Source organism: Pongo pygmaeus, chromosome 18, assembly GCF_028885625.2.
Source record: "Pongo pygmaeus isolate AG05252 chromosome 18, NHGRI_mPonPyg2-v2.0_pri, whole genome shotgun sequence".
In the NCBI taxonomy this organism is placed as follows: domain Eukaryota; kingdom Metazoa; phylum Chordata; class Mammalia; order Primates; family Hominidae; genus Pongo; species Pongo pygmaeus.
The window spans coordinates 52,778,675-52,803,212 of record NC_072391.2 but is presented as its reverse complement, the minus strand read 5'-3'; the positions used below and the strand labels follow the sequence as shown (position 1 = coordinate 52,803,212).

The 24,538-nt window shown below is 47.4% G+C and overlaps 1 protein-coding gene across 6 annotated transcripts in view; it reads right to left on the bottom strand.

Annotated features, from left to right (window-relative positions):
• Window positions 1–879: 879 nt before the first annotated feature.
• Window positions 880–24,538, bottom strand: part of SLC6A2 (solute carrier family 6 member 2) — a 50,409-nt gene continuing 26,750 nt past the window's right edge. For 2 of the 6 annotated variants that reach the window (XM_054452562.1, XM_054452561.2), the window contains exons 5-15: window positions 21,955–22,093; window positions 15,070–15,204; window positions 12,964–13,067; window positions 11,675–11,799; window positions 10,748–10,860; window positions 8,997–9,125; window positions 8,452–8,551; window positions 7,373–7,473; window positions 6,721–6,888; window positions 5,081–5,152; window positions 880–1,117 (exon numbers count right to left, since the gene is read on the bottom strand). In XM_054452562.1, the coding sequence (XP_054308537.1) occupies window positions 1,058–1,117; window positions 5,081–5,152; window positions 6,721–6,888; window positions 7,373–7,473; window positions 8,452–8,551; window positions 8,997–9,125; window positions 10,748–10,860; window positions 11,675–11,799; window positions 12,964–13,067; window positions 15,070–15,204; window positions 21,955–22,093 (1,246 nt within the window). In that variant the 3' untranslated portion in view covers window positions 880–1,057. Of the gene's footprint in view, window positions 1,118–4,194; window positions 4,693–5,080; window positions 5,153–6,720; window positions 6,889–7,372; window positions 7,474–8,451; window positions 8,552–8,996; window positions 9,126–10,747; window positions 10,861–11,674; window positions 11,800–12,963; window positions 13,068–15,069; window positions 15,205–21,954; window positions 22,094–24,538 lie in introns of those variants that run through there. The other 4 variants (XM_054452564.1, XM_063655161.1, XM_063655162.1 and 1 more) reach the window with 4 other exon arrangements.

The window sequence follows — 24,538 nt, the reverse complement described above, 5'->3', positions numbered from 1 at the left end:
GACTGTCAAAAAAAAAAGAAAAGAAAAAAAACAACCCTAGGAACTCCAAATGGAAGGAATCTTAGAGGCTGTGCAACCTCCCTCCCCCCAATTCCACCTGACATTGCATCCCCAGGAGACACTGCCTGATGATAGCTTGCATATCTCTAGAGCTGGAGTTATCACTTCCAGCAACAGCCCATTCTCTGTTCTGGTCGAATCTTGCAAGCTGTCTTCCTGGACTTCCTACCATTGGCACCATTTCAGCACTTGGGCCCACCACACACTCTCTGACAGCCTTTAGATATTGGAGGACATTGACTGAACAGTTGACAACACCTCTTTTATGTTGGTATCACTATCTAGTTGCTGGCTTGCATTAAAAATCATTACCTATATGTTCACATCTTCTCCAAACAATGACAATACTCAGTTTACATCTTCCCCAAACAAAGACTTAGATCTTCTAAGGGTCTAAATGTGAATGTATCCCTCTCCCCAGAAAAATTCACACACGCACCAAATTGTGTATTTAATTCAATTCAACAGGAGGTTCTGAGCTCCTGGAAACTCAGCCTTAGAAATGAAAACTAAACTAAACTAAACCTTGTATCACTTGGTGCCCTCTTTTTATTTAAAAATATACTTTAATCTCAAAGCTAAGATTACAGATTTAACTCCTTCCAATCTCCTTTTCCATAGGTTATAAAAAGAGTTATTTGATTAAAAGGTGGGTCACTATGACCAGACGCTCTTCTTTACTAGTTGGAAGCTGATCATAGACACACCCACCTCCCTTACATAATTTGTAGCATTCCACTTTCATGGAAGAAAGCATTCAGAACTCTACTACCAGATACACAGCCCAGGAAACATTCTTTATTATTCTGTACACTTATATTCCACGAAGAGAACAACTTTTAAAATAAATCCAAATCAGACACAGAAATCTGCATGACATTGGAACACTCCATGACACAGAGAGGACACAATTGAAACAGTCTTTATTTACACGGAAGCAGAGAGACAGAGGGATGAGGGCAGGCACCCCAAAAGTGACTTCACATTCACCAAGGTTTCAGTGGCTTCTGAGGATCCTGGGACTCACAGGGTATGACAACATGTTATCCTCCAAAGCCTCAAAACAAAAGGGTTGGATTAAAAACAAATACCAAGTGTTTCTGGCATCAGTTGAAAAATATCTGAGAAAGAGGAACTATTGAATGTCCAGAAAAAGCAAAGTTCTGGAGGCTAGAAATCTGACATTTCTCTGATAGAGAGATCACTGGTCATCAGTTCATTGTGGAAAATTCTTAGAGTTAAGTGATGTGTTTCCTTCATTGTAAATTTAACAGGACAGCATCATTATGGATACATGCAGGGTTTTCCTTAATGGAATGGGAACTTTGATGATCTGATATAACCCCTGATTTTAAAGACAAAGAATCTTGAAGCCCCAAAAGATGAAGCCACTATCCCCAGGCCACCCAGCTAGTCAGCTGCAGACCCAAGTCTGTAAAACTATATGCTGTGCTTTTTCTGCCACACTACACACCTTCTCTGTTTTTCTCTCTTCTGTGGCTTTCAAAGGAAATAAACAAATAAAGTGAGTCCAATGGGCTTCTTTACTAAGAAATTATTTCTTTGGTAAGAATGCTTCAGTCTCACATTAGCGAGGCTGGAAAACAGATCATATAGCAGGAACTGGCTCCCATCTGAGCAGTAACTCCCTTTGAGAATTAAGGCAGCTTCGGGGATTTCTGTTCAGCAGAATATCTGGCAAGAGTTGGTAGCTCTCCTTCTCCCTTGTCTCGTTTTCATCTAGAATGAAAGCTAAAAGGTGGGTGCTAAATAACTAGACATTGAGTAGATGTAAATGTGATGTTCTCAAACTGATATTTTACATTTCATGAAAAATAATAATTCTTTAAAAACCTGACAAAATATCAAAAGTGTCAAGTGTCATATACAGTACACAGCACCCTTGTCCTGGGTGACCTCTGCTATTAAAAACAAGCTACAAAAAGGAAGTCAAAGATGACTTAACATAAAGCCCATACTCTCCCTCCATTACATGTGGGTGGAAAGGTAAACCCAAATGGTCGCCAAGCACCTCCCCGAGAACTTCCAAGGGCTTTCTGGGTACCCCCACCCTCCCAGGGGACCCAGGCTTGGAGCCAGGTTCCCACCCCAGATTCAGGAGCCAACTTCCGCCGCAAGGCAGCACCATTGCGTTGGTTTGGTGTTGGTTCAGCTAGCACCACATCTCCGATTCACCCCGGGACAAATGTCTGGAGGCAGAAGGGGCCACATGCAGATGGCAAAGAGGAAATGGCAGGCTCTCTCGGAAGCATGCCCCTGCTCTAATGCACAAGGCTTTGCTGACTGACTGTTTGCTCTCATTTCAACCAAGTAGACTCAGCTTTTCACATCCAACTATTCCAAAGAGTGATTATTTTCATCAAAAGTGAGGAGCTAAATAATTTCCTCTCTGGAAACCAGCTAGAGGAAAATAAATGGCATTCTCTCGCCCCTTCCCATCCTCCAACACATTGTTCTTTTGCTAAGAAATTTTCCTTTGCTGTTTGAATGAGTTTTTTTTTTTTTTAAATGACAGCCCTGAGTGGGGTGAACCATATTGTGCAGGGAATTTCAAAATAATCTGGGCTGAGAGTCAGCGGATGTGAATTGAAGGTCCAACTCGATCTCTTAGTTGCTAAAAAACCTTGAGCAAGAGTGACTAAAATGCTGGGCCTTGGTTTTCTCACCTGGGAAATGGGGAGATAGAAGCTATAGCCCTGCAGTCCTCATCGGGCAGATGGCAGGTAATGTGCATAAAAGTGCTTTATTACAAAAACAAAAAGAAAAACAAACAAACAAAAAACGAAAAGAAAAATGGTAACACCTAGGAAGAAGTTACCTTTTATGGGAGGATTCAAAATCACTAATGGGGCCCAGACCCCGACCTGATTGTTCTCCATTCTTAAGCCTCACTGTTCACGGGGCTACAAGACACCTGCCACCTGGGCTGTCTCAGGCATTCAGCTGACCTTTTTATACGGAAGGATTCAAAGTCTCCCGATTTTCCCTCTTTTCTCTATAGAATGACCTGAGGACCCCGACCCAGCAAGGAAACCTCAGGACCCTGGGAGACAAAACCATCTCCCTGCCCCACCCTGGTCCCCTCATAATCCTCTTCATGCAGGAACCGCCAGGCTCAACAACACCCCAATTTGAGGCAAAGCACCCTCTTGACGTGCGAGTGCAGTGGCTTCTTTATTTTTTCCCAAGATCCTGCAACAGGAGCTCCCACAGTCAGAATAAGAATCCCTCCAACAAGGGTGTAAGAGACTCTAACCATAAACAAAAACCTCTTCCAAAGATGCCACCAATTTAGCAAACTAGGAATCATTTCTCTCATGGAATTAAAACTAACCACCACCAGAGGGCACCAAGTGCAAGTTTGCATCAGAAGTAGATCCAAGTAGAAACCTAGAAATTCTCTGAAACCACCGAACTGTCCCATACACTCTCAAAATTCTCCCCTCCACTTGAGAGAGTATTTCTGGGCTGCTTGTCTCACCCTGCCTTCCAAGGTGCCACATCTAGTGCAGGAGAGTTTTTGCAGCCAACTCTCCATCTCTCAAGACCCCTGGTCCACTCCAGGTGGGATTCCCAGAGGGAGGGTGTGCAGGTGTCCAAAAACAATAAATTAACACAACAGCCTGTCAGGCTCCCTTTGGGCACCCACCTGGCCTTGTGAGGACAGCACGGTGAAGACACACATGCGGCCTCACTTGGTCCCTGCCCCCATTTCCCCATGCAGGTCTCAGGAAGTGCAGATGGGTTTCTGGGCTCCATGTCTTAACACAGCAAGAGCAGCATGAGGCCTCAGTAGATGTGGCTTGTCACGTGGCCTCCACCAGCTTGTCTGATGTAGGTACCTCCTAGAATCTGCTCAGTGTGGTTCATTTACCCTCTTTTTCCTGGCCCCCATAGCTCTGGGCCATCTGACCACCAAAAGCTGGAGGAATGTTCCAGAACACACACATCAAACTCAGATTGGCCAGAGTGAAAATTAACTATGAATGTTTCTACTCAAAATCCCTCAAAGCATCTATCCACTGACTTCATTTTAGGGACAAATAAATCTAACTCCCAGGCTGAGGTTCAGACACGAGAGGGCTGTCTAGGGTGGGCAAGAGGAGGGTCTACGTACCTTCCCCAACCACCCCACTAAACTCAGCCAGATTTTGTTTGATTTTTGCTTTTGTTTTTGTTTTTTCTGGGTGGGGGGTATCTGATCAAAAGCCCATCCTCTCTCTGATTTGGTGGACTAAGAACTTCTGTGCCCAAAGTCTAGGCAAACTTGGTGGGGATTTCTGACCTCGTGAACCTAGCATTGGCAGGATCCCAAAGTGGGAGAGACTTCCCCCAAAACAACGGGGACAGAACAGAAGTCATTTTCCTGTTTGCTCCCCTCCTCTGAGCTAACAGCCCCCGGGCCAGATGCACAGAAGGTGAACAAAAACTACAGTCACAAAATCATTTGTAAATGGGAAAAGAAGAGAGGATCAGAAAGGACAACTTCCAGGGGGGAATCATAAGATGGTGTCTGGGGTGGGAGCGAAGCGGATGCCTGTGACCTGGACATTGGCATGGGGGTTCCTCCTTCTCTTCCAGGCAGGCTTAGATGGCCAGCCAGTGTTGCAACTGCAGAGAAAGACGGCGAGGACTTGATGACATGGTGGGGACCGAAAGGAGCAAGGGCAAGTTGGCGGGGGCAGCAGGAGGTAGAGAGGAGGCAGAAAAACACCCCCTTCCTTCACGGGCCTCAGGGAACATGCAAGTTGATTCCCTAATTGTCACAGAGGCCCAGAAAGGGCAGCAGAACCTCCCCAAAGTCACACGGCAAGCCTGAGGCCATGGGCTCGCGGGGAGCCTCCCTGTCCCCGATCCCGATGTTTCCAAGGGGAAAAGGCAGCTCACACTGGGTTTCTGGATTTTCTGGCTGTGAGGTCCAGCCTTGGGCAGTGCACAGCAGGGAACAGCCAGGGCCCGCCCTTGTAATCTCCACCCCAGGGGTCTAGGCTTCACCCACCTGGAACTGTCTGACGTCCCTCTGAGCCACCAGGTGGTGCTCGTTCTCTGGCGTAATGCCATAGGCCAGTCTCTGAAAGGAAGAGAAGGGGAGGAGGCCTCAGCTTGGCCCAGGGACACCCTTCTGGCAGCCTGGCTGCACCCCCAGATGAGGGCCACCTGCTATTTGATCCTGCAGCCCCACATGGATAGCATTTGGGGTCTGTATAAGACACCTCCAGCCTTGTTTGTGGAGCTGGTCCATTGAGTCATTCATGCAGCCACTGTTTCTTGAGCTATCTACTGTGGTCAGACATGGGGCTAGGCCCTGTGGATCCAGACTTGAAGGAGAACCACACAGTCTCTACTTTGGGGGAGCTTACCGCCCATGTAAGGGACTGGCAATGAACAAACACACACATCGTCTTAGACCCAGAATGGAGAAAGTGCAGCAGGGAGAGTGTGGAAGGAAGCCTCTGGCCCTGCAGGGAATCAGGAAAGCCCTCCTGCTGTGGAGGCACTTGTGGGGTCTCAAGTCATGTGTTCTGAACCAACAATTGATCACTGATAGCGGGAAGCCTCTCCACTCCCAAAGTGTGGAGAATAGAAGGCTCAGGTCCCAGTTCCCATGTCTAGAATGAGGTCACTGAACACTGATCCTCCCAGTGACCCGAAACAAGAGGACTCCAGACTTAGGGATTTCACAGACAGGAAACGTATCACAAAGAATGAGGGTGGGGGCTGTCTGTCTGTTATTCCCTTCCTTGAGTTTCCGCGTGGCTCCCAAGGATGCCTTCCACCCTCATTTTGTTTACCTGCCCTTCATTAGAATGTGAACTCCATAAGGGCAGGAATTTTTGTCTAGTGCCTCGAATACTGCCCAGCATATATCTGCGTCCCAATAAATACCTTCCAAGTGAGTGGATAAAGGAATGAAGGAATGAAATCATCTTTGTTTTGTAAAGTAAGGATATGAGGAAAAGATTATCACTATTAGTTTATGAAAGAAAGGGTATTTTAATCAAATAGGAATGACGTAATTTCAGAATAAAGGGCAGTTTCCTAAATATTTATATAAATGTGTGTGTGTGTGTATATATATATGTATATACATACACATGTACATATATACATATGTATAAATATTGACATATATGCAGAATGCATAGAAAGAAAATATAGTTCAGAAATCTGTGGTTTAGGCTGATCAGATTATTAGGTTCTGGAAAGAGGCAGGTGAAAACCAGAAGGAGCAGATCACAGTGGGCATGGATGGGGAAGAGCTGGGACATCTTGGGAAATGACAAAGCTTAGACAGAGACACGAGAGTGAGCTGGGTTCAGGCCGTCTGTCTAATCAATCCTTAGTGAACTCCAAGGCTGAGCTCACCCCCAAGTAACATGTACTGAACACCTCCTGTGCGCCAGACACTGTGCTAAGTACTTCCTTTTTGTTTTGGGGTACGTAATATTATCCTTAATATACAGATGTGGAAACTGAGGCTCATGGGGGAAAATAACCTGGCCAATGAGGTGGGTCCGTTTGACCCTAGTGTCTGTGTCCTTCTGTCTCCCTTCCCCCACCCCAACAGGAATGAGAGTCCTCCCGTCTTTCCCTTCAGCCCCCTCCCACCCTGTTCCCCTGGGGAGGACCAGAGCTCACCTCCCAAAGAGAGCCCTGCGTGCTGAGGAACTTATAGATGACGTAGATGGGCACCAGGACCATGGAGGACAGGGCGATGCCCCACCCCACCCAGTTGGCCCAGGGCGGGAAGATGTAGTCGTCGTAGGTGAGTGGCTTGAAGTTGATGATGCTGACCACAACCACGAACTAGAGATGGGCAGGGAAGGGAGAGAAAGGAAGACGGGACAGAAGAGAGACAAGAAAGGAAAGAGAGAAGGAGGTGGAAGAAAGGTGGGAGAGAAATGAACAGCAGTGAGCATCACAGCAAAGGGAGGAAATAAGGAAGGAGGGAAAAAGAGAAAGAGATGGAGAAATAAGAAAGAATTCAAGAAGCAAGTGATAATCAAAAGGAGGCAGATATGACAGGGAGCAAGAAAAGAGGAAGAACAGAAGGTGACTTTGGAGAAGGCATAACAGCCCCCGGGGACCTGGCCCCAGCTGGAGAACCCCCTAGTAAGGTGGATGTCTACCACGTTATCCACAGGGCCAAGCATCCCAAGTGACCCCTCTGCATGACCAGGGCTTCTGGATCCCAGAGCCTCCTCCCCTAAGAAGCAAATATCCTCACCCAGCTCCATCCTGGACACAGCCCCCTCCCCACATGCAGGGCTTCCCTGCAGACACTACACACCAGGAGGAAGGCAGGACTGACGAACTTCCAGCACAGTCTCCAGTATAGACCCGGCCTGAACCCCATCATCTGCTGGATGTCGTTGCTGAACCTGTCCACTCCTGTGCACACACAGGGCAGGCCTGTTACCATGGCCCCCATGACAGCCAGGGCCAGGTCCTCCCATGAGGTTCTGGCCCCAGGTGGAGAGCAGGGCAGTGAGGCGAGATGCTGACACCCTGGAACTCCGGAGACTCGGGGGTGGGCGCTTTGTAATGCAGAATGAGGGAGAGGACAAACTCTAGGACAATATCCCCTTTCATGTGCCACCCCAATTCACCTGTCAGAGGGAAACCTGGGCTCAAAGAGGTGAGGGGATTTGCCCCAAATTCCAGAGCCAGTTGGCCTGACTCCAAAGCCCAGCTCTTCCCTCTTGGTTACTCTTGCTCTGAAAATAACAACAACTATGCATACAGCACATTCCCTGACTTCAATCTGATAGAAGAGCCCAGACTCTTCCACTGAATCTCTTTCTGAGTGGCAGCAGAGTGAGAACAGGACTAACATGTTGGTGTGACACTTGGGGGGGAAAACAAACAATTAACACATTTAAGGGTTTGTAAAATATTCCTCAGTTCTGTTCCAGAATAAGTTTGCCAGAAAAAATACAAGATACCCAGTTAAGTTTGAATTTCACATAAATAATGAAAAAAATTAGTGTATGTCCGATGCAATATTTGAGCTATACTTATACTAAATAATTATTTGTTATTTATCTGAAATTCAAGTTTAACTAGGCAACCCGTGTTGTGTTTGCTAAATCTGGCAACCCCCTGGTAGGATGAATTATATGACTTGGGGGGTCAGCATTTTCCTAAGGGTTCCTCTTTTAGGAGTTGATGCTGAGGGGCCTTTGCAGCCTCCTGTTAAGGGCAGGTTCATCCAAAGATGAGCCGAGGATTGAGATTTGTTCCCAATAAGTGACTTGCTGGACTCTGGAATTTTAGGTGGCTGTCCTGGAAATGGAAGGCCTCTCTGCACCTCCAGGTGCAGGATTCTAGGAGGACTGGGAGCTGAGGCTTTTCCACACACTCACATACCATAAAACCAGGAAACTCCGATGGCTTCCATGAGGACAGCAAAAAGGATGGAGGTGCCCGCAGCAAAGGTGTCCAGGAGGGTGAGCACATAAATTCCACCCTGGCACAGGGAGAGAAGAAGCCAAGTGGCCCTCTTTGGTCAAACGTGGGAACTGATTGTTGTGTCTGTCAACTTACTAACCTGCCTCCTGTCCCACTTGCTCGGAGCCCTATTTGAAAACCCAGGGCATAGGGTTGTGGTGCTGTTGTATTGACGTTACAGTCACCTCAGTTTCAGCCAATAAAGAGTTAGATGGGTTCCAAAGGGACTTTTGCTGCCCCTCAAATCAATAAGCAATTAACAGGGCTGAACAGAATCCTTAGCATCAGAGATGGAAGAAGACTACTGGGCCTAACCCTAGTGGGTCAGGCCGCTGAATTGAGGATGCTGGATCCTGCATTGTTCTCCCTGAGCTCAGCCCCAGTTCTAAGGCTAGGAATGTTTGACTTTATCGAAATGCAGCCTCAGAGGCCCCCAGGTGACCCAGAGCCCAGCCCCTACTCACCTTGGTTATGCAGAACAGGGCGAGAAGGAAGGTGCTGAAGGTGACGCCAAATGTGAAGAGTTTCCGGTGTCGCTTCAGGACCTGGAAGTCGTCTGCCAGGCCTGTGATGACAGCCTCCATGCCTCCCATCTGGAGGGAACCAGGAGGGGTGGAGTGCAGGAATTAGGGTCTCCCTGGACCTCAGTCTCAGGCTCCAGGGTTCCTAGGGCCTCCTGCAGCCCAGGACTCACGTAGGCTGCCTTGCCTCTCTCGAGAAATCAGCACGTCCTGCCTTCCCTATCCTCTTGTCCCATTTCTGTCTTGTTCTCAGGCAAAATCAGAACTCAGAAACTATGTGGGAGAGGGTGAGGGTTAAGACAATGCCTGTCTCCCCTACTCAACAGCTACCTGTCTCCTGCCACTCACTTAGCCTGAGTGGGTACAGATAAGCTGATAGTGGAGTGAAAGCAGTAAAACGCCAAAACCCATGTCATACGTTTACATGTCAATAAGTGTCTCTGGAAACAACTCCGTCAGAAGAGCTTCTAGTGATGGGAACTTCAGGCAGCAGTTTTTGATAAGGATTTTTGGCTGCCTTTCTAATGATCAAGCAAAGTGGTCACTTCAAACTCCAGACTCTTAGAGTCTGAAAGGGTCTCATATCCCACTGCTATGGGCAGATTGCTTCCTTATGAGGACAATGTGAGGGCAGACAAGAAGCATGCAAGCTACCACTCTCCTCTCCTCTCCCCTCCTCTTGGCAGACACTGTTAATCAAAATCACTATTCTTCATTATAAGCCCAGAAGCAGCCTCAAAATCCTTCTCAACACCCTGCTCCTGGCAGATCTGCTGATTGAAAGCAAAAGGCAGTGGGAGAAAAACCAAGTGCCAGCCCTTCCATAAGATTTTTTGCAAACCTCCAGGCATGAGGTAGTAAGGGTAGGTATAGATTTAAAAAGACGTCAGTAAATCCAATCTTACATTTGGAGAAAATAAAAGGATGTAAGAAACTACTGGGCTCAAAATGTTTTTGTTTGTTTGGGTTTTGAGGTGTTTTTTAGAAACCAGGTCTCACTCTACCCAGGTTGAAGTGCAGTGGTATAATCATAGCTCACTGCAGCCTCCAACTCGTGGGCTCATGTGATCCTCCCACCTCAGTCTCCTGAGTAGCTAGGGCTACAGGCATACAACACCATGCTCAGCTAATTTTTTAAATTTTTTACAGAGACGAGGATCTCCCTATGTTGCCCAGTCTGGTCTTGACATCCTGGCCTCGACATCCTGGCCTCAAGCAATCCTCCCACCTCGGCCTTCCACAGCCCTGGAATTATATGCGTGAGCCACCATGCCTGGCCTGTTGATTATTGGTAATAAAATATAACGAGAAAATGCTTGTTTAGAGAACAAGATTCTATCTGTGTTGCCTCTGAATCATTTCCCTACCTGCAAGAGGACAGCGTGGGGCTGGCTTATCTGAAGTCTCTTCTTATTTGGATTTCTTATTTGGATATCTAAGTCTCTTCTTATTGGATTTCTAAGTCTCTTCTTATTTGGATGTCAAAGGGGTTCCTATGGTTCTTGGCTTTGGCCTAAGTCTTATCTTTTTGAGTGAGGACTCATTTTTTTTGTCTGCATTTAAATAGGGCCTTCCGGAAACAACTGTTAACCTGGTGTTTGAATAGTGGGAACTTCAGGCCCAGCACTGTGTGTTGGGGAAGGGGGTCAGGCCCAGTGGGATGGGGGATAGGTATCCTGAGCAAGGTCACTCACTGAGCTGTCAAGGCCCAGCGCCAGGAGCATGACGAAAAACACAACAGCCCAGAATGTAGATCCAGACAGGGTAGAAATGGCCTCTGGATACAGGATGAACACTAGGCCAGCTCCTGTAAGAAACATCAAGGACCTCATCAATGGCTGAAACCATTGGTCTGAGCTGCACATGATAGGGGAGTATCTGGGGGCCCAATTGTTCGGTCATGTGTGGGCGGACAGAACACAGGTCTGGAGATAGCAGATGAAGTCAGCATGAACTTACAGCTCACCTGTGCATCGGAGAGGCTGACCCCCAACAGCCAGTCTGGAGAGCAGTTCCCTGCCTGGACAGCTATAGGCTACGTGCTGCAAACCCCACCTCCTATACTCTATAAGGGATCCACTCTTACTCACAAAATCTTGGGGTCCTCAGAGTGCATTAGAAGTAGCCCTTCCCCAGGTATCAGCTTCTCTGTGGCCATAAGGATATGGGAAGCTGCAGGGAAGGACACAAGCTCCAGAGCTGGATTGATTGGGGTGTGAATACTATTGCACAATTGCTCACTAGCTGGGTGATGCCGGACAATGTATTTAGCTTGCGTCTCAGTCTTCCCATTTGTAAAGTGAGTCTATTGACACTTGCTTGGCAGCCTTGTGAGAACTAAGTGGGAGGTATGTCAAGTGCTTAGCCCAGGGCTGGTACAGAGAGGACATTCCAAAATCTGTTCTTTCCACCCTGACTCAGAGGAAGGTTCTGCTACATGCATGGGGCCTGTGACTGCCTGGAATTCCCACTAACAACCTCAAAGGAAAGTCAATCACATGGGTGGTTTGGACACCTCCATGGACAACCTACAGCCACGGAAGAGCCATGCAGCCAAGAATAAGGTGGGCTTCTCAGCTCCCTCCTCAGTGGGCTGGGGCCCAGGTGGGCTGCCCACCCACCTTCTGTGGCCACATCCTCAATGTTGACCTTGTGTTCATGGGCCATGTAACCAAGGATGGAGAAGATGGCGAACCCAGAGACGAAGCTGGTGATGCAATTGATGCTGCTGGTCAGCAGGGCATCCCTGGGGGAAGAAGCACAGTGAGGTCAAGTCCCTTGACACCCTCAACCCTGTGCTTTGACTGCTGGACTGGCTATAGAAACTGCAGCCTGGCCCCAGCCTCAAAGGCCATCCCCCCTTCAGCAGCTCCTGCTGCCACATGGATACGGGGCCTCACCATCACTGGTGCAGGAAGTAGGTTAACTGCTTATGGATGCAACAGCCTGATACCAGAGTGTACTCCTGCCAGGGAATTGAGTCACCAGCCTCCTTCAACAAACCTTCCATGGCTGCTCCCCAGTGCCTCCCAACTCCTCATCCTGCCATTCAAGAGCTTTGCTAAGAAGACCCAACCTTCCTTATATATTTATCTTCCATGACTCCCAAGGTGTACTCTGAACAAACCATAAATTGGTCCATAAACAAACCACTTCCTTGCATTTGCCTGTGTTGTCCCCCTTCTCCCCCAGTGCATGCAGTCCACTCCACGTCTGCCTAGCATAATCCTAACTATCCTCCAAGGCTCATCTCAAATTCACCTCCATGCACTGGCTTGTCTTCTATCAGGGGGCTGATCACCCCATTTCCTTACCTGCCTATAGCCTGTCCCACTGGTATGAATTCACTGGACTCCGTCATGTACCAAAGACACTGTGATTCTGCCTTAAGCCTTGGATGGAGTGTAATGGAAGTGGACCCAAATTTGTGCCTGTGCCTGAAGTCCCCACAGCACTGGGCCAGCAGGAGGTAGCATCGAGTGCTTCCTGAACTGAGCTAGATCATGGTCTTCTGAGTCTCAGTCTCCCCTGTAGTCTCACCTCTGACCCTGCCAGGACCTCAGCAGCTGGGATATTCCACCCCTGCCTGCCTGGGCATCTGATGGACAGAGTCCATACTGAAATCTTCACAGTTCTCCTCTGTCATAACTACCCATCTCTCAGTGCTGGTAACCTCAGTTTTCCCAGTTCCACACCTCACATTTTTTTAAGAGGCATCCTGAGATGAAATGTGGTCATCAGGACCCTCAGAGGCCATGTCGCAGTTTATAGAATGCCCAGGATGGTTCACAGGAAGAAAATTTGGCTTGCCCTGGGAGAGTTGGCTTCCAGACCAGAGCCCTCTCTGCCATCTCCACAAGAGTCAATCCCCAGGATTTAGAGCTTCTCAGAATTCTGAGAAGAATCTTACCTGTAACAGTTGTTGTCAAATTTGTTGTAACTGGCAAATGCAATCAACACTCCAAATCCAGCCCCCAGGGAAAAAAATATCTGAGTTGCGGCATCAATCCATACCTGAAACCAGCAGACAAAAACCATCAGCCTCTGCTTCCTACACCACTGGAACACCTCACTGCTCTGGAAGGGCTGAGAAACCCTGGGGCTGCTCTGAGACCAGAGGAAACATGGTCTGAACCAGAGATGGGCAGCCCTGGCAACTCCCTCCCCTGCATCCTGTACAAAACAACTGCAGAGAGAGGCTGGGCCTCTCTAGCATCTCCCAGCCTTGGGTAGTCATGAGTGAGCTCACCCTGTAGGAACTCATTCACTCAATTTCATGCCCTGATTTTCAAAGAAAGTTAACAAAATGAAAAGTTCTAGGCTAGAGTGTGAATGGGGCAGGAACAGAGGGTTATGGCCATCTTAGGAGTTACGGAGATGGCATTTTCAGAAAGTGAGGACCATTCCTAGTAGGCTTCTACAAGCCATCGACAATGGTGACTCCTTGGGGGCCAATGGGGCTTACTTATTCCATCTGTTAGGTGATAAAAGCACATGGCTGGAGGCCTGAAGATCTGAATTCCTTTCCAACTTCTCTGCCTCATATCCTAGCCCTGGTCAAGTTCACTTCTCTCTGTCTGTTTCCTTATCTGTATAATGGGGATAATTATACCTCACCCACTCAGACTAAGAGCTGCAATTCAGATTTTTTTTTTTTTTTTAATGAGGGTCTCACTCTGTCACCCAGGCTGGAGTGCAGTGGCATGACCTTGGCTCACTGCAACCTCTACCCCCTGGGTTCAAGCATCCTGAGTAGCTGGGATTACAAGTGTGTGCCACCATGCCCTGCTAATTTTTGTATTTTTAGTAGAGACGGGGTTTCCCCATGTTGGCCAGGCTGGTCTTGAACTCCTGACCTCAAGTGATCCGCCCACCTCAGCCTCCCAAAGTGCTGGGATTACAGGCGTGAACCACCGCGCCCAGCCTTGCAATTCAGATTTCAGAGATGTCTGTCATCCCCTGACTGGTGTTAGTCCAGGCTTCCCCAGCTGTGCAAACAGAGGGCAGCATGATCTGATGGGGGAAGACAGATCTGCTCCTTGAGACTGCACTGAGGGCTTAGCTTCTACACATCTGAAAGGTTTGGCATAAACAGTCACAGAACAAATAGAAGTCTGACTTATTTTGCAATTTACAAGGCTGATTCATGTCTTATGCTCTGCTATCTTTCTGGCTGCTACTATGAAAATAGGTTTTCTCTTGGTTACCGGTCTATAACATTGCAGTGTGTTGGAGCATTACAACTATGGAGATGTACATTGGGATGCATTCCTCTTCATCCTGTGCTGCTGGAACCTGCCAGGATTATTATGGGTTCAAATAAAGAAACCCTGGAGAATTGTAAGATAGCATGTTGAGGTGTTCTCACTGAGGGGCCCTGCAAGAGGAGGCTGGAAGTAATCTCAGCAGTTATCTGAAGATGCTCAAGGTACTGAGTACCTCTGTGATTGTCTCTGCTCCCACCCTCACTGCTCTGCACTGGACTCCACTACCAAATTCACCCACTTTCACCATAGTTTGGACCTCTGGACAGGGGGAGTGGTTGGATGAGGGTGTTGGGGAAGAGAGTTGGCAGGGCCTCCCTGGTGGCTAAGACTATCCTTGTGCTGACATCACAGGATGGCGGCAAAGACCAGGTTTGGGGATCCCACAGTAGAAAGAGGGCAGGGAATGGCTGGGGTGGGCTAGGGAACTGTGGGCACAGGACAAGAGCAAGGTCCCAGGACATCATGTCCTCTTCACAGGGAATTTCTCTCCTCAAAAAGAGTAGTCTGTGAAGACCACCAGATGGAATCACAGAATCCCAGGCCTCCAGACATGGGCGGGCTTATGGAGACTGTCAGGTGCAAATCCGCATTGGTCAGATGGGGAAGCTGCACCTCAGACAGGGAAGGATCCTGTCCGAGGCTACACTGCACATTTGTGGCAGAGCTGGGACCAGATTTTCCATCATCACCTTCTCCTGAAAACCCTCCCACAAGCCTGGCCCAAGGCTTGGTGGTCACTGAGCACTGACCGTGGCCTCTTTCAAGCGGTAGAAGTCGATGTGCAGGTAGGCATTGATGCCGTTGGAGGCTCCGGGCAGCGTGACGCCATGGACCAGGAGCACGAACAGCACGAAGTAAGGCAGCGTGGCTGTGATCCACACCACCTGGGCAATGGATAAGTTCAGGTGAGAGCCTCGCTCTGGCCCCAATCCCGTGGCGGGCTGGTGGGGCACAGAGCCCTTTCCCAGAGAGCCAGTCATGCTCTTTCCCACCTTCCTTTACCCAAAGCACATGCTACAAGTTCCAGCTCTAGGCAAGGCCCTGAGCCGGAATCCAGGGCTAGATCAGCAAACGGACACAGGTGACACCCTAGAGAAGCTCAGAACCCAGGGCGAGAGTTAGCCGCAGTGGGGATAGCACTATGATGGAAGCCAAGGGCAAAGACTAGGTCCTCATAACACCAGATGCCTCCTCATCTACAAAGCCACCTCTCCTGACTCCTTCAAGGAAAGACTCCTGACTCCATAAAATGAAGAACTTTCCCATATATAGAGCTCTCTAAAGGAAAAGAGCCTAGAGAGGTGGTGAGGTACCTGTCTCACCACCAATTGAAGTTGTGCGAGTGTTGCTATGAATACAGGCATTGGCAAAGGATTGCCTAGATCAAGGTGTGGTTCGTGGATCAGGCAGAACTAAGTACACCCACCTTTGTGCTCTCCCCTTTCCCCATCAGTCCTGTGTCCATCACACCATTGCTATTCGTTGCCGCATGCACCTATCTGACTGGCAGGATATTTAGAAATCTCAGTCTCAGTCTGTCTCTCTCTCTCTCTCTCTCTCTCTCTCTCTCTCTCTCTCTCTCTCTCTCTCTCTCTCTCTCTCTCTCTCCCCCTCTCTTTTTCTCTGTCCCCATCCTCCCTCCCTCTTCTTGTTCTCCCCTCCCTCGTCTCCCTCTCCTCCACTCTCTCCCTTTTGTTTATCTCTTCCTCTTTTTCTTTACCCCACTTTAAGCATATTTTCTTTCCTAAGCACATTGCCCAGGAAGGGATGTGGCTGGGCAGAAAGCAGAACCTCTGACCATTCTTTATCTTAGTGGGGACAGATGTGGGACACAGACAACGTACTTTATTCAGAAACACACAAAGGAAGAGATTACTCCAGACTAAAAAGAAACACCCCATCCCCTTGTCCGGGTTGCAGGAACAGAAAAGAAAGTTAGAGACAGGGATGGGGGTGTTATATGGGTTTCCTTGCTGTTCCTTCTCACCCTTGGCTACACATTCAAATACCCTGGGGGAAATTATAGGTAAAAATGTTAAAGCTCAGATCCTATTCTTGGAGTTTCTGACTTAGTTGGTCGGGGTGGGCCCGAAATGAGTATTTTTTTTGTAAAGCTTCCCAGATGATAAAATTGTGCAGCCAAGGTGAGAAATCACCACTTTAGGCAGAGGCAGCCATGGGTAGCCTTGCTGAAAGAAGGCTGTGCCCCAAGTGAAAAATCAGGCTAAGGTCAAGGTAGTCAGACTCAAGGAGGACTCAGCTGAAACATGAGAAGGCCTATAACTTAAATGCCAGGTGGTTCCACCCCCCAAATCCCTGGAACTACATAGCCCCAGGAATCTTCACATATCCCTAAGGAGAAAGTGGAAACCTTGAAACATGAAAGTTCTTTGCCAGGCTAAAAAGATATGGGCTCTAAACAAAAAATGGAGATATAGAAAATAAAGCCATATGTTTTTCATACTTATGTTTAAGGGTGGGGATTTATCCTCTTTCTTTACTTGTCTTTCCCACTAGATCATGAGCCCCTTAGAAGTAAAATCCTATATTTTTCAAACCTGAAGCCCCAGAACCTGGCACATGTGAGTCCGAATAAATGTTTATTGTATGAATGATTGGACTGGGCAGTGGTGTAGATGAATGATTGGATTGTTAGGTAAATGGATGGATGAGTGGATGGCTGGATTATGATTGGGTAGCTGGTTAAAAGGATGGATAAGATGATTAGTTGGGTGGAGGGTTGAGTAGATGGATGGATGGATGGACGAAGTGATAAATCAGAAAGTTAGTGGACGACTAAGTCAAAGAATAAATGCGTGAACAGGTGAATGAATGAGTAACAGGGTCAGCATGGGAGTGAGTAAATGCATAGTGGTAGTCACATCTTCTGGGCTCAGAAGGAATCAGGAAAGCCTCCTCTGTTTCATGTTATCCACTTGTTTCTCCATCACTCCCTCGCTCTAAGAAGGTCTTTGTGGAAATGGGATTTCCACTTGTTTTCTTTCAGGGAGGCAAGAACAGGAAGGACAAATTGCATAACAAATGAGGAGGGAAACATGCCCTGGAAAGTGAAGCTGTTGCATCTGGGTGACCTCATGTTAATCAATCTTGTATTCAGTCTCCTGATCTGGGACAAACAGGTGTAAGCCCTTGGCAAAAGGCACAAGAAGGAGCTCTCACATCTCCTTGAGACTGGTCCTAACTGCTCTGGTCTCCTAAAACTCATGTCAATAGCTGCAGCCCCGCTGCAATGCCCAGCCCAGCAAACCAGGTGAGACTACACTCCTCCCATCAGAAAACAGTATCTTGACCTCTGACTCCAGGGAATCTCCCATGGGGCCTGGAGGTGGTCCTGCATTGGCCATGTTTGTTGGCCATGGATTCAGTTTCCCTAAGGAATACATCAGGCCATGACTGGGCTGAGACCCTGACTATAGTTCAGGCATCAAGAAAGGGAACTTGTTTTGTCTATGCCCATGTGTTCAAAGCTAAATCATCTGAGTCTTGTTGAAGATTCTCAGAATTGGCAGCGGGTGTTACTTCAGCTGCCTAAGATCTTGTGTTGAAAGAAGGATTCCTGGATCTTTGGCCAACAGTTCACTCATGCTCAAATGTGCCCTGAATGCACAATGGGTAAACAGAAGAAAGGCTTGGGCTCTGTCGTCTCCACCCCAGGCTTCTCAGCTCTCAGAATTTCAACTTGCAACATAGCTCTGGCCATGAGAACCTAGACTTGGTCCAATTTTGAGCACAACATCAAGAAAGCAATGAGCAGCCCATTGGTCTTGGCAAATGTCCTTAGTCCCTAAGGGAGGTCACTGCTTTCTATCACTTTAAATCCATACCTGCTGGTGTTTCTATGGATAATTTGTGTGGTTCCGGGGTACCAAATTCAAGCCAGTGGCTCACCATCAAAATGAGGACCTTGGCTCCATAAAAGAAGGAACTTTCAAATTGATAGAGCTCTCTCAAGGGAAAGAGCTGCCCAGGAAGGTGATGAGGTGCTTGTCACTGAAGTTGTGCAAGCCTTGCTATGAATCCAGGCATCGAGAAAAGGGCTGCCTAGATCAAGGTGTGGTCCATAGACCAGCAGCATGAGCATCACCTAGGTGCTTGTCAGAAATGCAAATTCTCACCTCATCCCCACTGAATCAGACTCTCTCAAAGAGGGACCCAGGAATCTGAGTTTTAGCAAGCCATTTCAGTGATTCTTACACCCATGAGAGTTTGAAAAACACTGCCCAGGACCTGCTCTAAGGTTGACTTGAAAACAGAGATGATAAATGTCCGCACTTTACCACTTTAAATCTGCATTAATTTACCCTTTACTGATTTAGAATTTGTGATTTTAAAAAGGGAGATTTATGAGGTGTGGGGTATGCACTGATGTTACTGAAGAAAACACCAAGCTACAAACATTTTAGTCTATGCCTCACTCATGTGTGAATGATGCTGTTCATTAAAATTGAGTCCAATCAAATCACTAAAGCAAGCCAGGACCAGCACAACCTTCACTTGCCAAGACTGGAGGTATGAACATTTGCAATTCACCTGAGGCCAGCTCTGAGGCTATGGAAGCCTGCTAAGAAAGGCTCAGTGTCCTGTTCCAGGTTCAGTCTAGAAAGAAATAAGCAACACTCTTGGTTTCTCACAAGCCAGTTTATAAAAACAATTAAAGACAGGGCACAGTAATGTCCTAAGTGAAGCTCCCCATTCTAAAAATCTCCTCTCCATGGACTGCCTGTGGCATGCCTGCTTAGTGGTCAGAACTCTGAGAGACTTATGCAAAATGTGGGCTGTGGTTTCAGATGACACATGCAGAGGGGACTCATATTCCTCTCTCATTGTTTTTCTACATGGGGGCTTTCCTAGTGTAACACTCCGGTTCGCCCCTCATTACCTTCTCTGAAGGTGTATTTTGGAAAGAACTGAGCATGCTCAGCCCCACTCCTCCCGGTCTCTTTCGCATCAGCCTGCCTGCAGACAACATATACTCCACTCTAGTCAGAAGCTAAACTAGGTGGGGCAGGCTCTACCCTCTTTTGTGATGGCATTGGGGAACCCAATCTTGGGGTGCAATATTAGAAGTTTGTGGTGGTCCTATGCCAAGGCCAGAAGCAGTATAAAGCTCATACATCTTCTGCAGTTCACAGGGGTGAGCCCTGTCTCCCCTCAGGGTCTCTGTCTGTGCCTGCAGAGGCCAGGAGAACTCTGCTCCTCGTACCCAGGAAAGGTGCAGAGAGTGCTAGACAAGGCTGGCCTGGGGCTTCCACATCTCTACGGCTTTGCTCATGTAGTTCCTTCTGCTAAGAATCCCTTCCCTTCACCCCACCTCTACCTGTGCCTGACCTTGTAGACCCAGCTCGAATGCCACCTTCTGTATGGTCTTTGGAGACACTTTCAGTTGAAAGAGCTTCCTTTCTCCACTAATGCAGCATCTCACACTTTTTGACCACGACTCATGCTAAGAAATACCTTCAATATCAAGACAAACTACACATAAACTTAGAGATTGCTGTAACTGAAACAAAAATTCCAAGAGACAGCTCTTACTTTACTATGTGCAATGATCTCTTATTATCTAGACTTTTTCATTTTTAAAAAGTGTATGTGATGACCCATTAAGCTGATTTAATTACAATTTTGAAACCCACAGTTTGTATTTCTATTGAAATGTAATTCGACTACTGGATGTGAAATTATCTTCAAGGTAAAGTTAAGCTTAAAAAATAGCAGGATATATAATAGTGCGCATAGTTTGTGACCACAGGTTTTTATTAAATGGGGACACACACATATGTCTCTGGATAGAGACCCAAGAAGCTAGTGACGTTGGTTGATCCATAACCTGCCTGTAATACACATAGACTAAAGCAATTGAAGAAGGAACCTGTGTTATTCTTACATCACTAGTACTAGCATCAAGCCTGGTACATAGTAGGTCTCCTATGTTGATATTTTGAACTAAATTCGAAAGAATACTTAATGAAGTTCCCCAAACTTATACACCCACCCATCCTTCAATCATCCAATAAATATTTACTGAAGACCTACTAGGTGCCAGGCATCAGAATGGTAGTGGTCCTATCCTGGTTTTGCTCAACCCTAGACTTTCTCCAAGCCCTGGTCTGCATTTTGTTTGAGTGCTTTCTTAGGGTAGACACTGTGTCCCCAACATGCTGATAGGAAGTTCTCTCTCCAGTTCTTGATGGATTTCATCTCTACTGGCTGCTGCTCCCCTGCTACTTTCTTTGCTCTCAATGGCATGACCAAGAACTCTAAGAGTATCAGAGAGAACTCTGGTGCACCCTCCCTTTCCAAAATCAGTTGCCTAATGAGGATTCTCCCAAATTGACACCCACCTGATTAAGGTAGACTGTTGCACTGTGGCCCCCAATGAATGCACACCTGTGTGTAATCCCCTCCCATATGGACACTGGGTTTTACCTCAACACTTTTTTTGGCCATTGGGACAATAGCAAGAATGATGCAAGCAGTGACTGGAAGAGCTACTTGTACATCACTGGGGCTTGTCTGCTTGGGACATGTTCTTGGAACTCAGCCGCCATGCTGTGAGAAGCCCAAGCACCATAGAAAGGCTATATGGAAACATCCCAAGATGCTCTGGTTGGCAGCTCCAACTTAGCTCCCAGCTAGTGCCAATTGCTAGCAATGTGTATGGACAATCTAGAATATTCCAGCCCAGTGAAGCTATGTAGTCACGGGAATATCACGTGGAGCAGAAGAACCACCCAGCTGATCCCGATCAACCCATAGGATTGTGAGAGACAATAAAATGGTTGTTATTTTGAGTCACTACATTTTGGGGTAGTTTGTTGCACAGTGTTAGCTCACCAGAACACTAGAAAGAAAATTTCCCATCCACATCCTCTTTAATAGAGTCAAGCTTCTAAATAGACCCTGTAGAGTCCAAATGGGGTTGTTGTTCCCATGATGTTCCTTGGGCTAAAAATCAACAGGAGCCATTTCCTGAATATTCCCCACCCATGAGAGGCTGACTATAGGAGGACAGTGTCACCCAAGTTCAGAATGCCAACCCCAGACTGGCCCTCATGGGTCATCTAAACCTATGCTCTTCTCTCCAAGGCACCTGGAACCCTGGGGGCACTTATTTCCGTATCCGAGGAAACACAAAATCCAGCATACATCTGAATATCTTCTAGAGCATCCTTTTTTCTCAAAAATTCAGAGAGGGGATTTATTGATTTTATGGTCATATTCCAGAGTAGGATGCAACATTTGCATGAAGATTTAGGTCAAGATTCAAGATTTATCAAGGGCATGTTGATAGTATCTCTAGACTTTGTCCTGAGGCCCTTGGGGGTATCCCAGTCCCTGGTCTCTGCTATTAGGGAGGTTTTGGCAGGAAAATATGAGGAACTCTGATCCACTTATACCCCTTCAACCTATTGTTGTGGAGACACAGATTTGGGGAAGGGAAAGGAAAGGAAGGGAAGGGATTTGTCCAAGTCAGTGGCAGAACAGGGGCTTGAACCCAGGCCTTGCACTTCCAGCTCCATCTTTTTTGTCCACCAGCCACATAATTATTGCTAGAAATAATCACACCCCCCAAGGTTGATCACCCAACTGAAAGAGAAACAAAGAGATATTACCTTTCCTGATGTCTTCACCCCTTTCCAGAGGCTAAAATACAAGACGATGACGACGACCATCAGACAGAGCAAGAGCTGCCACTGAGGCAGGCCGATGTCATGAATCCCGCTGCTCTCGTGAAGGTGGAGGACACCACGCCTGCCCAGAGGAGAAGGGAGGGGACCAGGGTAAATGTCGTCAGGGAGGACGACAGAGGCCGTGACCACAGACCAGTCCCTGCAAATGCATGCTGATGGAGACAGGACCTGGCCACTCTCCCCTAACTCAGGGGCCCTAGCCACTGCCATGCACCACATGGGTCTGACCTGGTCAGCCATGGCCTGTGCCCAGGACCACTCTGTCCTAGAAGAGGCAAATCATCTGGGGAGATTCCAGGCTCATGGCTGCTTTTAAAAGACAAAAATCTCAAGTGCCTATTGCTCGCCTGGCCTTGGAGTAATAAATAAGGAAGGTTCCTGTCCTCACAGAACTCACACTGTAAAGAGCAGTTCTCAGCAGGAGGGAAGACTGTTTTGCCCCCGACCCCCACCCCAGAGGATATTTGGCAATGTCTGAGTTGTTTTTGATTGTCATGACTTGATGAGAGGTGGTGCTACTGGCATAGAGACTATGGGTGCTGCTAAACATACTGCAATGTACAGGACAGTCTCCAATAACAAAAAAATGATCCTGCCCAAAAGGTCCATATTGCTGAATCTGAGAATACCTGGTCTAGAGACTGAGACAAGAGTGAACATTTCTCCTATTGGGGAATAGCTACTAAAGCTAAAGCTATGCTTATCCTGTGCCCTAGATATTGACTCAATAGAATATTGTACACATGTTCACCAAAAGACATGCTCTAGAATGTTTATGGCAGCATTATTCATAATAACCCCAAATTGCAAAGTACTCAAACATCCATCAACAGTGGAATGGGTAAATTAGGATATATTTATAAAGTGGAGTTTTGTTGTTGTTGGTGTTGTTGTTGTTTTTGTTTTTGTTTTTTTTTGAGATAGGTTCTCACTCTGTTGCCCAGGCTGGAGTGCAGTGGCACCATCACGGCTCACCACAGGCTCAGCCTCCCCAGGCTCAGGTGGTCCTCCCACCTCAGCCTCCCAAGCAGCTGGGAATATAGGTATACATCACCACGCCTGGCTAATTTTTGTATTCTTTTGGTAGAGACTGGGTTTTGCCATGTTGCCCAGACTGTTCTTGAACTCCTGGGCTCAAGTGATCCAAATGCTCCAGCCTCTCAAAGTGCTGAGATTATAGGTGTGAGCCACCACACCTGGCCTAAGTGGAGTATTATACAGCAATTACCTCCAGAGGGATGGCTGTAGCACACACTGTTGAGAGAAAGAAGTCAAAGCCAGAAGAGCACTTCCGTCTGACTCAAGTCATATAAAATTCAACAACAGGCAAAACTGACCTAAAGGATTAGAAGTCAGGAGAGGTGTACCCTGGGATGGGGGTGAGGGGGATACTGGCTGGGAGAGGACATGATGAGGACTTCAGGACATTCATTCATCATACTCTTTCCTGAGCTGGGTGAGGTTACTGGCTGCGTTCAACAGGTAACATTTTCTGAGCTGTCGCTTGATGATAGTCATTCCTTTGTAATATGTTAGCTATCAATAAAGTGTTTGGGTTTTTTTTTCTTTTGTTTTGTTTCATTTTTTTTTTTTTTTTTTTTTTTGAGATGGAGTTTCACTATTGTTGCCCAGGCTGGAGTGCAATGGTGCGATGTCGGCTCACTGCAACCTCCGCCTCCCAAGTTCAAGTGATTCTCATACCTCAGCCTCCTGAGTACCTGGGATTACAGAAGCCCACCATCATACCTGGCTAAATTTTTGTATTTTTAGTAGAGATACGGTTTCACCATGTTGGCCAGGCTGGTCTTGAACTCCTGACCTCAGGCTATCCACCTGCCTTGGCCTCCCAAAGTGCTGGGATTACAGGCATGAGCCACTGCGCCAGGCCTGGTTTTTTTTAAGTAAGAAAAACAAACAATCCTAAGGTGGTCTGAGAATATTGGGGTCCCTTGTACAATCTACAATGAAGAAATGATAAAGAGAATTGAAAACAAAATGACCGTTTGCTAATGAGAATCTAATCAAAGTCGGTTAGGAGCTGAGGAAAGGTCAAATAAGACTGACTGCTGAAACAGTACAGCAGGTCCCAGGAGAGAAGGGTTCCCCTGACCATTCTGCACCCTTGCAAGGCAAAGCAAGCAGAAATGGGAACAACTTGGTGTGGTATTTGCTCTGCACCCTAATCGTTCATTTGTCACTGAAGGCCCGCTGTGAGCCAGCCCATCTGGGCCTCGGACACACACAGAAACTGCTCGTGCACTGTCCCGACTCTGCCTTGGTGGGCTTGTATTGTAGCATGGGAGGCAACGCTACATGCAAATTCACAATAAAGCATGACACATGTTGGGAGGTTCAAGGGAGCTTCAGGGGCCCCCAAAATGAGTTCCCACTGGGTTCTTCTTCTCTGTGCCTCACACTCAAAGGCAACAGTCAGCTGCACATTGCCCAACACTCTTCAAAGCCCAGATCCAGTGTCACCTCTCCTGGGAGGCCCCCTGATCATCCT